Source organism: Sclerotinia sclerotiorum, genomic scaffold (assembly GCF_000146945.2).
Source record: "Sclerotinia sclerotiorum 1980 UF-70 scaffold_8 genomic scaffold, whole genome shotgun sequence".
NCBI classification, from domain to species: domain Eukaryota; kingdom Fungi; phylum Ascomycota; class Leotiomycetes; order Helotiales; family Sclerotiniaceae; genus Sclerotinia; species Sclerotinia sclerotiorum.
This window is the reverse complement of record NW_001820828.1, coordinates 1,320,838-1,334,616: the sequence shown is the minus strand read 5'-3', so window position 1 is coordinate 1,334,616 and position 13,779 is coordinate 1,320,838. Positions and strand designations below refer to the sequence as shown.

The 13,779-nt window shown below is 40.0% G+C and overlaps 4 protein-coding genes across 4 annotated transcripts in view; 1 reads left to right on the top strand and 3 right to left on the bottom strand.

Moving 5' to 3' along the window:
* Positions 1–1,288: 1,288 nt before the first annotated feature.
* Positions 1,289–4,296, bottom strand: SS1G_06822 (hypothetical protein; the record flags this gene model as incomplete). The annotated part of the gene is made up of 9 exons (XM_001592531.1): positions 1,289–2,151; positions 2,211–2,289; positions 2,340–2,480; positions 2,530–2,613; positions 2,662–2,780; positions 2,832–2,967; positions 3,018–3,087; positions 3,138–3,299; positions 3,347–4,296. 9 exons carry the CDS (start codon positions 4,294–4,296, stop codon positions 1,289–1,291), a joined length of 2,604 nt encoding a protein of 867 aa, XP_001592581.1.
* Positions 4,297–5,374: 1,078 nt separating this feature from the next.
* Positions 5,375–6,040, bottom strand: SS1G_06821 (predicted protein; the record flags this gene model as incomplete). Its single annotated transcript, XM_001592530.1, has 2 exons — positions 5,375–5,476; positions 5,966–6,040. The coding sequence occupies 2 exons, from the start codon at positions 6,038–6,040 to the stop codon at positions 5,375–5,377; spliced, it is 177 nt and encodes a 58-aa protein (XP_001592580.1).
* Positions 6,041–10,669: 4,629 nt separating this feature from the next.
* SS1G_06820 (hypothetical protein) lies at positions 10,670–11,974 on the top strand (the record flags this gene model as incomplete). The annotated part of the gene is made up of 1 exon (XM_001592529.1): positions 10,670–11,974. One exon carries the CDS (start codon positions 10,670–10,672, stop codon positions 11,972–11,974), a length of 1,305 nt encoding a protein of 434 aa, XP_001592579.1.
* Positions 11,975–13,258: 1,284 nt separating this feature from the next.
* The window catches only part of SS1G_06819 (hypothetical protein), a gene marked incomplete at both ends in the record, with an annotated part of 2,839 nt that continues 2,318 nt past the window's right edge, over positions 13,259–13,779 (bottom strand). The window contains 2 exons of the mRNA XM_001592528.1: positions 13,259–13,444; positions 13,611–13,693. Coding sequence (XP_001592578.1) covers positions 13,259–13,444; positions 13,611–13,693 — 269 coding nt within the window. The remainder of the gene's footprint in view (positions 13,445–13,610; positions 13,694–13,779) is intronic.

Below are 13,779 nucleotides of genomic sequence, written 5' to 3'. Positions count from 1 at the left end.
ATACCTTATGTTGCACGTTGACTCGGTTGGGCTGGGTGGGACGGGCCGGTTTGGATTTAGTCGGACTGGAGATATAATTATAGTAAGACGAGTAAATCTAGTACTATTGTTTTCTTCGGATCAGCTCTTCCTATCTCTGATCGCACTACATTACACCATCACATCACAACCCCATTCATCTCAGATCTCAAACTTAAAATCTTGAATCTCAAACCTCAAATCCCAAAAGTTATTCGCATAAGCGGCGTTAAGATACCATTTTCCCTACCATTGCTTTTTCATTTTATCACCATCACATTCCTATACTTCCCAAAATAAGCAATAAAAATACTCAAAATTACGGTTGGGAAAAGAGGTGATATATTAAGATCTTACATGTACCTAGTCAACCTACTTACCTCCTTGACACTTAGGTAATTAATCCAAAACCCCACTACCAACTTTCAAACATGTAAGAAGCAAGCTCTGCGAACTCTCCAGTCTTGCTCTCCTGTTCAATTTTAATTGCCTCTGCAGTAACTTTGTTTTTATACAAGCGAGAAGTATTCTTCCACTTTCGAAGAACGAGTTGTGTATCAATCTCTGATGTCTTGACAATCTTACTTCTCACTCATCCAGCCCCCGCCTACCCTCTCCCCAGGTACAAAAATCTCGAATCTCTCTACACTTGGTGACACTACAGATTCAAAATTAATGTACATATACACACCATACTATACTATACATACAAAACTATCCATACAAAAATAACAGTAAAATCCAAGAAAATCCCATTTCCATTCCTGTTCCCATTTCCATTCCCATTCCCATTTCCATTTCCATTCCCATTCATATCCATACCCAATCCCATATCCACAATTTCCTCAAAGAAATCAAACACCAACCAAGCAATTAAATTACCAGAAACCTTGAAAAGCAAGGATTAATTTATGAATGTAATAGCCAGTACGAGTATAAGTACGAGTACAGATAAAAGAGCGACAAACGACAAACGACAAACGACCAACGGACCCTGGTATCAAATATTCACTTCTCTTCCATCCATCTACCCATCCATCTACCCATCCATCCATTAATGCAGCGCAGCCCACCCCATCTCATTAGCATAGGTATACATATAAGAACTATTATTCCAGACTAGCAATCTCCTCTCAAAAAAAAAATACACCATCATTCCGTAACGTATCGTGCATGCATCCATCCATCCATTACCACATCCTCCAATTGCAAAGCACCTACTCGCTCACCTACCCAACTCACAAACAACCCCCACAGCGCAACAACCAACCTATCTAAGCACCTCACCCTCACTTCCCCCCGCACTCCTCCCCCTACTCCCCCAACTCCCTCTACTACCAATCCAGCTTCTCCTCCCCTCACCCACCACTACCGGAGGGCCCTGATACCTCAAAACCGGCACCGACATGCCATAAGCCCTAGTCTTTCCATCCGCATCATGCTGATCCATTTCAACCCTAATAACGACATCCAAACTACCATCTCCCGATTTCCCATGTTCGCTCGGATTTGCAGATTTATGTGCGGTACCTGCTCCTTTCTCACCTAGATGAAGGGGGGAATGTCCATCTTTTGGGATTTCGGAGGGGGAGAGATCGTAGAGGTCGAGTTCTGTGTCTGTGGTTGGGTTGTCGGTGTTTTGATTGGGAGGGTTGGATGAGGATGCGGAGGAACGTGAGTTCTCTGTGAGGATTGCCCAGTTTCGACTAGGCATTGTAACGGTGTTACTTTTAGCGCTCTTTTTATCTTCACCTGGGTCTCTGTCAAAGAAGCTTAAGAGTGTTTCATCTGTCTCTTTATCCAAATGATGGATTTTATTTCTTCTAGCTAATAAATTTGCAACGGCTTGGGGTGGTGGTTTATTAACAATAGCTGAAGAAATGATATTCGCCATATATCTAAAATCTTTCGAGACTGGGATTTTCAAGTGGGGATTCGAATAGAAACGACCAACGGCCGCGAGATGTACGTCGCCACCGAGGATGGTGATGCGTACTGAAAATTGGGAAGCGAGAGATTGCAGCTGTGTGACGATGTAGTGTCGTTCTCTTTTGTGGGTGTGTGCTGTGTAATGGTCATCAAGGTCATCGAGAAGATCAACGCTGCCGTCAAAGTTATTGAAGAAACTCCCACCTATGGATGGAACTTAGTAAGGGTGCTATGAATGAGGATGTGTATAGAATATCGCTTACCAAACCCAAATCGCTTGTTCATAAATTTGAGTGGGCCCATCAAGGGGCTCGAAAAAATGTTCTCTAACCATGTCAAACGCTACTGGTGTTAGCATTGATATACATATTAACATATTTTGATAAACTCACTGGATAAGCAATAGGAATTCCGAGCAAAACAATAAGGTGTTGAACAGGATTTGGAGATGCTTTTGCAGCAGTAAGTTCTGCTCTTAGACGATCGAAAATCTTCTTGTATGTTGCAGGATAGTTCACTTGGTGACGTGTACGCTATGTCAAGAGTCAATTTAGTACTTAGGAATGAATTTTAGCAACTTACCTCTGTTCTAGCATCAATACCGAAGAATGCGATTCTCGCGCCCAATCTTGCGTAAATGCTACGAGAGCGTTCTGCTACATATGGCTAAAAGATGATTAGCCAAATACATCAATAAGACCTGAAATTACTTACACCAGGGCTATCACCAATAATATAACTTGGATCAGGGACGTCATTCTCCAACACATATGTGTTCTCCACCTGACGTGGATCAAGGCCAACTCCATTTGCTGACATTGTCTGAGGTGAATCTGAGAGATTTTAGTTACATTAAAAGGCTGGAACCTTAGAGGATAACAAACCAGTTGTGAATGTAGATGCTGGAGGTGCAATATGATGTTGGAATATTAAGTAGTATTTATGAGCAACACCACCAATACCACGGAAAACTGGACAACGCATAAATTCATCGACGTACGAGCCAAAGCCATCAATGATCTATTTAGCTAGTTAGTAACTAAACTGTATCATAGAAAAACAAAACTCACATCATGATCATCCCAAATGTTAACTTGAGGAATCTTTCCATTCATCGCAGCGAAAGGCTCAGTCGTATACCTGTATTTCAAATCAGACTCTAAAGTTTTCCATTCCCAAAATTGACTTACCAGCGAAGATAATTCTTAACATAATAATCATCACATTCTCTTCTCAACTTTTCAGGAAAAGGATGTTCTCTTCTCTTTATCGGATTACCGATATCACTCCAAGGTCTTAGAGGTCCATTGACTCTAATTCCATCATTGTATATCTGATCTCCACCGCCAAGCCTGTCAAATGTTAGTACTTACCCTTCCCGAAACCCTAATTTTCTTACATAACATGGAAAGGAGCCTCCTCGTGTTGTCTGGCAACATCTCTCCAAAGACAAGCACCACTATAAGCCTCTGTATCCGTGCCCACACTAAATCCATTACAAGAATGAAACATTACCCTCATACTCTCCGAAACCGCTGGTATAAAAAAGTTCTGTCTATCCGTCTTTCCTCCTTCAGCAAATGTGAGCCCAGGAATCGTGTACTCGCATTGGATTTCTTCTTGTTGCATAGGAACTTGGAGATAAAATCTCCAGAAAGTGTTTGCCAGATCCGCATATAGCTTGACTCCTCTAATTTTGACTTCATCAGCATTGCTGGAAGAATCGGATTGTCCGGCATTATCTGGTATGTAAGCATTTGATGACTGTGTAGGGTTTCGATCCTGGGAGTAATCCACGCCATCAATGATTCCATGCGCTTCACCACGATAATTCCTATCTTGAGTTCCAGTTGCAATACCACCTTGCGTAGACTGACCATTCTCCAAAACTCTCAGTCTCAACTCCGGTACCCAACCCTCACTAACTGTCTGTGTATCGACCACAATCAAGACACTCCCAAACCAAACATCATTTTCCATACGTCTATAATTAAGCAAAGGACCGCACTTAACCATTGCCCCAGCTCCTCCCCTTTGTATTCCATTCATGGCATCTCTCTGTTCCAACTCCTCTTGTTCCCTTCTTGCAGCTTCAAGTTCTCCACCTTGGGCATTCCCAGCTAGCATAATTGGTTTATGCGGACCAGATGAACCTTGACCTTCCACTCGCGATTTTCTTAGAAAATTAGTCAAACCACCACCTTCATGTCGTCCATCCGCTTCTCGAGGTGCGGAAGCTGCATGTTGAGAAAATGCGGTGGATTCTTGGTGGCGCCAGCGATTTGCAGATGCGTGAGTATCGGGATGGTCTCTACCATGGATAATATCGTCTCGATAGTGAGCTGCCATTGTTTGTTTGTCCTTGATTGAGTCTGTTGAGAAGATGAGGATGACAATTATATGCGCGTTTGCTCTGCTGGAAATGTGCGTGCGAAGAGGCGGATATCAGAACGCGGAGGTTCTTTGATGTAGACAATACGAGTACGATTTGCGTTCCTGCCGATGAATCCAATTCCGTCATATAAATGCTTTGTGCAACTTCGACTCACTATCCGTCCTTTCCTTCTTTTGTCGGTATGCGAGTTAATTTACTTCTCAGAACAGAACGTCAAAATGAGTCAAAATTCTCATTTCCTGGTATGTAAGTGTCACAATGGCAACAAAATAGAAGATTGAAGGATGAAAATTGCAATTGATATCTGGAAACCAAGTTAATTTACATCTTCCCGACTTTCTCTTGGCTTATTGACGCCAAGAGTGCAATTAAATACAGCAATATGTACATAACAATAGTCAACATCAAAGAAATTGTGATGATATCAAATTTGGCGCAGCTTAAGCTTCTTCATAGAATCACGGACCATCAAAGTAAGGGCGATCACTAATGTAGGAATCCCTGTAGAGCTGCGTATTTAGTCAAGATTAGATATGAGATCTTGTATTTTGACCAATTAGAATGGATTTATTGCTTTTTTGCGGAAGATGATGTGAAAAATAAATTTCAACTACGTACCTACCTCATACAACTAAAAAGTAAAAGGCAATCAATCTACTTATTAGTCCATCCTCTCTTTGTATGGCATGTGCTTAGAATGAAGAGCTTATATTTTCTGACCACACGAGTATCTAATACAATACTAGATAGGTATTAGTTAAGATTCAGCACATAGCCCAGTCCCCATCATCCACCAGCTGAAACCTCACTCACCACGCGACTCTTATCATTTCCAAAGTGGAAAAACATGGCAATCAGGGATGTACCGTTTCACGTATTCACATGCATCTCCAGCATGAAGATCTGTATTAATTTACACAGCTACAGGATAAGTTCTTAGCGCCGATGAAAAGCAACCTCATCCGCGAGAGTTGTAGCGTCTTGTTAACTCTGCATTTATTAGTATTCAAGCTTGTATGCAGTTTCTTGTCTTCAATGTTCGCAGTTAGTATGAGTAATGGGTTTTGCTCGTTCAATAGTCTCTGCATTACGATTGTTAATTCTCTCGGATGTAAAGAGTTGCAGATAAGCTTGCTAGTGCTCGCTCATATATCTTGTTAAATTATCAATACTACTGATTACTTCAGATACTTCAATTGCGCAGTCATATGTCCCTATAACTATACATCTCAGCCCACAGGACCATTCGGCATAGCTGAGTAGTATAATTGCACTCTTAAAATATCTACCTGTTCTATCAAAATCACGTCGAATCCTCTCCGCATCTCGAACAATGAGAACATCCGATTTGAACATGACAGATTGAAAGTTGGAGTAAATGGCTTTTAAAAGTTGGAAAGCCTTTTATGATACCTACCCCCGTCAGCCCATCAACTCAATGCCAAGTTGAGTAGAATTTCACAGACATCTCAAGCCACATTTTCTGCAATTGGCGTTGCGCACTTGATCATTCAATCAATCCCTCATGTAACACCATCACCACAAAATAAACACACCCAATACTACTAGGTTTCTCCCAAGCAATTCGCATCAATCACTACCAACGACTTGACCACAACTCACAATCGCAAAGCCTTGAAACCTCCAAACCTCCACAATTCTCAGCTGCACATTCTCATCCGCCCTCAATCTATCCATTTCCAAACTCCATACCCCCCCCTCCCCCCTCTTCACATGACCAAACTCCCACACCCAAATACCTTTGCCTCATCTCTATCCCAATCCACGTCCCCCTCAAACCCAAAACCTATCCAAAAGCACAAGCCCTACACTAATCCTTCCCCTCAGTACCTATCCCATCCTATCCCTCCTTCTATTACCCTACAACTAAGCCCCTCGTTACCTATCTCATCCCATTTGCCGAGAATCATTGTGATTCTGCCAAAATCTTTCACATGCCAACCCCATCCCTCTTCCAAAATCTTCATTCACATACTAGTTTAACCTTTAATCTATTCAAAACAGAACAGGACGGAATAAGCACATCTAACAAAGAACAACGAGGAAAACTTGCTTGAAGATTCCACATATATGTCTATGATCTACTGACCAATTAGCCGATACTAATACTGATAATTTAGCATGATATTCCCTGCTGCCTTTTCTCTTTTAAGGACTGCTGATATATACACCTACTGTGCTGCGGCTAGAGTCTAGCGAAAGTCATTGAGTTTATTGGAATATTCGAATTCGTCCTCGTAGAGGATGACGGATATAAAATTATTTTACTGAAGCGTTTTTAAAGGATATATATAGTTTAGACATCTGGAACAGGACTTCAAATATGATAAGATTATAGATTGTGATTCCGAGTTTCAACTGATCGAAAGGAATAATTTATACACTTTACTCTAGATATGCTTTATAATACAGGTCCACGGGTAGAAGGATGATGATCGTTTTACTACATTCCGAGTCCTATATTCGTTCTCTTATACTGACGATGATAGATCATATAACTGTATTTTTCTTCTTCTGTTTTTGAGTACCCAGTTGATTAATGACAATTTCCGAATCATTGCAAAATTCCAACCTCTAAGATTTAAAACAAAAAGCTTCGATATGAGAGAATCTGATCACGTGTACATATCCATCCTCATATGTTTGATACCTACTTAGGTAGGTAATCATCACAGCTTACTTCCAAAACTACCTATACTCATAAGCTATACCTATAAGCTATAACTTATAAGTTATAAAAACAAAAAAAACCACAAGATCCATTTCATCGTTTCATCCTTCCACGACAAAGATACGAGATACATGAAGGAATTCGAAAAGCATCGCATATTTAATCTAGCTATTCTCCATACTCTATACTCTTATCATCTCATAGGTAGGTAGGTAGGTAAATCCACCAGCTCTACGGATATATGATATATCATACATCTATATCCCAACTCCGCCCAACCAAATCAAATCAAATCAAATCATAAAATTAACAACCCATCTACTTCAGAATCCGTTTCAATAAACATATATCATACCATTGAACTTATCAACCAAGGAAATATACAGATAGTCCACACATACCTAACTAATTCACTAGTGATTGTAAGATCTTGAGATATTCATATTCCTGATATGCTTATCAGATGTAATCTTAACTTAGAATGTAGAATCGGGAAATCCATAACCTTACCTACAGGATTACCTCGGTACCTATCTATACCTATTCCCAAGCTAAATTAATAGATCTCAAGAACTCAATGTCTCGTTCTTATATCTTAGATCTTAGATCTGACGTGATTTGGTTGTTATTAGATAGGAATCTTGAGAAAGCTGTATATATATATGGATGTGTATAGCGGTGCGATATTCGAGTACGTAGGTAGGTATGTATGTATGTAGCTATGTGTGTATGTACACGGTATTCGGGTAACTCTCATTCATATACCGGTTCTATGAAAACCACGATGAATATCGTACATTCCACTATGAAATAATTTATTAGCTCTGTGGATGAATGTTGTTGTTACTTATTACTTGCTGGTTACTTGTCGCTGTTACTATACCTGTGGATTCCCGACACCGATTAGAGTACGTTCGTTGTACAGTAAGTAATATATATTCGGTTATGCGGTTATGAAGTTTGAAGTTTGAAGTTTGATTGTATGGGAGAATGGAATTGGAACCGAGAGGTCGGTGTACGGGAATCCGGAAATAAGGAATAATGGTGATGTACTGTGTACTCGGAAGGTACTTACCTAAGTAGTATACAAGGTAAGTAGGTAAGATCTTACTAGGTAGGTAATTTGGTGCTTGGATCTCGTGATGGTTGGTGATGCTTTCTTATACTTTGTAGTCCGTAGATGTGAAAGCGAACTGTAAGGTTACCTAGGTATGGATTAATATTGATTAGTGACTTTGACCGCTGGTTGTCATATTGTTGTGTTTATTATACGGTAAATAAATGACTATGAATAATGACCCCAAGAAGTCGCAATACTATCTATCTATCCATTCATCCATCCATCCATCCGTTCTATCGATTAGAGAAAATAGCAATACCGGTAAAAGCCTCAATTTCGCAACATCAATAACTACTTAGGCATATCTATCTATCTACGTACAGGTGTATGCACATCGTTGCTCTATCAACCACATACCCAGCAAGTAGATACATACATACATGAATATCAAATTAGGGTATACGCGGTGCACAGCACAGGCTACATAAAAGCAGCCGATCGTAATGTAACCTTAATGATGCTATACCGTTATTAAAGTTTTCTTTCACAATTCCAGAAGTTCGGTTTGCATCATGCTCATGCAGAGGTTTAAAGTTACATGGCATAAGGTTATTTTGCTGCATTAAAAACGCCGGGTTTGCAGGTACGGTGGTGCGATGGTGCTTTGGATTGAGGAGGTTGGTTGTGTGTTGTGTTAGTATGTGTATCTGGTTTTATATATCTAGTATAAAGATCTCAATCTTTCTCAAGATCTTGATCGTCTGTTTCCATTCGTGTTTCAAAATACAGTATCTACCTAGGTAAATACCTAGTAAGCTTAGGATTCATCAGGGACTTACGCAGCAGTGTACGCAGGGACCTAAAAAGTTTTCCCCTTACTTAAGTTAGTATGATCTGTGGGTATCAATGTTGAGGGGATCATCTAATCGTCCTGAATTATGTTGGACCCTGAATATCAATTGATTTGATAGATGAGAGAGGATTGTTTGATGGTTTGAAGTTTATTTCTCGAGTGTACGAGAAGAAGAATTGAATATCAGATATAATTCTTAAACAATATGAGCAAATTCCTAAAACATAAAATCGACAACCAACAAACACCAGCCTCAACCTCGGATTATCCACCTACCATTCTCAGACATGACAGCTTTTGCCCCTCGTGGCGATGGTAACATGGTGAGCCGGGCAACAAGGGGAAAGCAAGGGATGGAATGTATAGAGAGAGGACAGGGTTAAAAGGTCAAAAAGATTGGTCCGAGATATAGCCCTGGTTATTCAATGCCTCTATTTGGAGTAGTCATGATTTGAAACTCAATTTTCCCGTCTTATTCTAACCTTTATCCGCTTTTCATTCCTCCTCCGCTATTTGTAGGGAGGGATTGATCTGATTGAATGAGCCTATCTAGTAATAATAAGTAGTCTAAACTTTACATTCCACTACATTCCACTACATATTAACTACACATTCACAACATTCACAAGCGATCATTAGAGCAACAAAATATGCTGCGAAACATTACTCTTCAGATATATCATAAAACGCTCGTTGCACATGAGATGGTTCATTGGAGATTCAATCGCTTGGCCTTGACATCCTGGTGCTTGATTATCGATAAAAGGCTTAGTTATATATGTAGGTATGAATATGTGACTAAAAGACATTGGATCCTTTAGTAGTAATTACCTTAGTTGGTATTCCGCACTTCCATCAGATCCCGACGCCCGACAATTCAAAGCCAGTTAATTATAGGTATCCATCCAGAAACACGAAACTTGTCAGTTGAACTCTGACATCACTCACTACCTGCTCCGAGTGCTCACCACTCACTCACACTCACAACTCACCACTCACTCACTCACTCACATCACTCACTCACTTTAAATAACAACTCATTATTCTTTTCAAATCAATATCCCCAGGTTTCTACAAGACAGAACAGCGCATAAGTCTTATTTCTCCAAAACTCGAGGTATAACTACATACTATTTGGCATTCATTTCACTATCTGGAATAGTGAGCACCTTTTTTCTGCATTCCATCTCCAACCTCCTCCGCTTGGACTCAGGAAAGAGAAACAGAAACTACCTACTACCTACTACCTCCAAATGAATTAACCACTTGGGTAATTTGATACAATCTTTTCGATCCTTCAATTACATTTTAGAACCTCATCCATTCATATTCGTTACAAAAGTATCCAATTTTGATGTTTGGATGATCAATGATTACGAATTAAGATTTGCAGGTTCCTCCACCACAAGCCACCAAAAGTCACCAATCACACCTTTTATACGAAGCCTTCTCTTCTAAACAGGACTCAATTCGCTTTTTCATCATTACAGACAAAGTCAATCTACATTACACCTCCCAAGGTATCATCTCAAGGAGCCATCCCATATACTATAACCAGCATTTTCCTGGTTGTTTGAAGATCCTCTTTTCCGATTCGAAACAGCCGCAACCACATTATGATTGAACCGCCCAACGTCACTTTCATGCATTAAACTTCTTCGACTATCTTTTCACTTCACACCATATCCCTTTTTCTCTCTCGACATCAGGAATTGAAAAATCATGTCTATAGATGTCGCTCTACAATCCGTTGCATTCTATATACTATCCTGCTCTACTTGCGCCAAGATCAGCCATAGGAGAAAAGCAAAGGAACAAGCGAAACGAGAACGAGTCGAAAAACATGCATTGGAAACAGAACAACCAGGCCTGTATAGGCATCCTTCACCATTCTCAACAAATCCATATTGGACGGAAGAAATTATGATGGGTCCCGGTCCGCCGAGTAAAAAGGGATATAAGAAGGATAAAAACGGAAGTCGGAGAGGACTTAATACGGCAGGACAAGGGAGTAGTTATGCGAGTAGTGTTGGGATGAGTACTGATCCTGGGAGCAGTCCTACGGTGGTTGAAGAAGGATCTCGAATATCTGGAGAAGGATGGAATAGAAAACGATATCAGCGAGAAGATGAGGAACTTTGGGGTAGAGATACACAAGGGCCCGGACAAAGGATTATGGATGCAATTACAAGGGCCTCGGAATCTGCTGGACGAATGTTCGGGGTGGATGGAAGACCTAGTAGTAGGCATGGATCTGATGGAAATCCGGAAACGTATTATCTTGCGAGAAATCCACCAGTCAATGATTTACATCCACCAATTGTCAGTACAGCACCAAGGAGTAAAGAAGAAACGAGATGGATGATTCAACCACCTCCATCAGCAAAAGTAATGGAAGGTAAGGTTAGAGTCAGTAGTAGGAACCGAGCTGGTAGTCATGGAAGCAGTCGAAGAGGTACAGAGGGACAATTAGGTCGAATTGTTACGGAAAAGCTCATTGATGCTAAGGTACAACGTGGTGAAACACCTTCACAATTGGAAATTCGATCCTTTACAAATCGTGGTCAATATCATGACAGGAATAGGAGTTCATCCCCGGAATCCTCTAGCTCATTAGATAACTATACTGCAAAAAGATCCCGAAAACCATCTCCAATCACCGTACCTAAAGCCTCTAGTAGCAAACCCCGTGGTAAAGCCGAACATATTCCAATACGAGACTCGGAAATGGAAATGAAGGAAGCAGTTGGAGGAAGGCCACTACTATCGACAATTGTTAGCTCTTCGAATGTGGTACATCAATTACACAGGAGCCAAAGTACGGATTTACCATTAAGAGAATTATCGAAACCTACCACTGAAAACGCAAATTCGAAAATGACTGCAAAGGAATATCGGGCTGCAGCTGCAAGTGAACCTTTACCGGATAAATCATTGGCAGTTCCTATTACATTGGGAGATGCAAAATTGCAAAAGTCTGAACATATAGAGGGATCTCCTACGAGCAATGTTTCATTACAAGCATGAAAGTCTTCTTTTTAAATAATAAGGGGGAACACATTCACATCCTTACAACAGCACACAATGATTTGATAGATCATTAGCGTCTATTTTTTATGTCTTTTTATTCTTGTTTCTCTGTTTTTTGTTTTTGTGGCACATTGATGTTTTCATGAGCCACTGTGTTTTAGCATATCCAAATCATTGGCATCGATATTGGACAATGGAGTAGGAGTTATAAAAATTTTCCACTTTAGCTTTGTTTAGCTCGGGTCTTTTGGACTGGGGACATGAAAAGGAGTATGGGTATTGAGATTTTGTTCGTTTACTCGTTTACTGGTTTATGTTCTGGGATGATATGAGGAGTTTTGGATAGTGTAGTGCAGTGGAGTGGAGTGGAGTGTTGGGTTTGTGTTTGTGTTTGTATGGTTTATGAGGATGGGTTGGCTGGATTGCCTGGGATGGGTTTTGTGGGGGTTTATTTTGCCTGGGAGCGGACTTGGAGGGGAGGCCTTTGGATGAGATACATGCTTGCATGAATGTATTTGTTATGAATGAATGGATTGATAGGTCGTTGAATGAATGAATGGATGGATAATATTGACATCCTTCTAATTCGTATTCATGATTATGATTTTTTATTAGAATCCAGAGAATTCTGAGAATTGACTGAATCGATGAGAGGATGTAAGGAGTAAAGAAAGAAAGAAAGAAAGATTATGTAATATGCAGCGAATTGAAGCGAATTAAGTTAAGTTGAGTTGAGTTGAGTTGAGTTGAATCAAGAAGATAGAGTAGAAGGAATGAAATTAAATGAAATGAAATAGAATCATTATATCAAGTAAAACCCAATCATTGAACAAATAAAAAAGTGTAATACTACACAATACAATACAATAAAAGCATATGTATACATTTATTCCAAAAAAAGAAAAAGCTCTATTTATTTATTTATTCATTTAATGATTTTAATTACAGAATTCCATCTTATTCCTTATTCCTTATTTCTGAATTCCTATTCCAGAATTCTTCCTTATTCCTTATTCCAAATCAATTATCAAAAATCCATAATCGATAATTGAAAATCGATATACTGCTACAACTACTACTACAACTCCACACATACCTAGGTAGGTATTTATAATAATAATCAAGCGGCCATCCATCACACATCACACATCCTCAACATCATCATCCACTAACTCGACTTACTTTTCCCCTCCCACCTTTCCTCTTTCCTCATGTTCTCTCCCTCCCCCCTCCCCCCTCTCCCCCTCTCATAACCCACAACAACACCACCACCACCCCCCATCACCCATCCGCCATCTTCGAACTAGCCCTCTTAATAATCCTCGCCGTCTTCTCGACCAAATCCTTAGCCAACGCCCAATCACCCACTTCAACCGCATCCCTAATCGCCGGGAAGTACGCCTCTTCATATCCGGACCAGAGTTGCGGGCCAAAGATGACATGTTTAAATTGTGTTCTATTGGGTATCTAATTTTTTTATGTGTGTTAGTTCATGATATTATTATTAAATTATATGAGTGTACAAAAAAAAAACAAGAGCATGTGATATGATAATAGATGATTGAGACATAAAAGTCCCAAAAAAGAGTGTTGAGAATAGAGGGAAAAAGGAAATAAAATAAAATAAACATACCCCACCACCTTCCTCCAAATCCAAAAGATGAGTTTCAAAATTCGCCATCCGAGTATTATGACTCTTTCTATGCGAAGCCAAACCTGGACTTTCAAAACCTCCACTTCCCATAACCAAACCATCCCATTCCAACTCAAATTTTTCAAACCTTCTTGAATCTTGCGCAAAT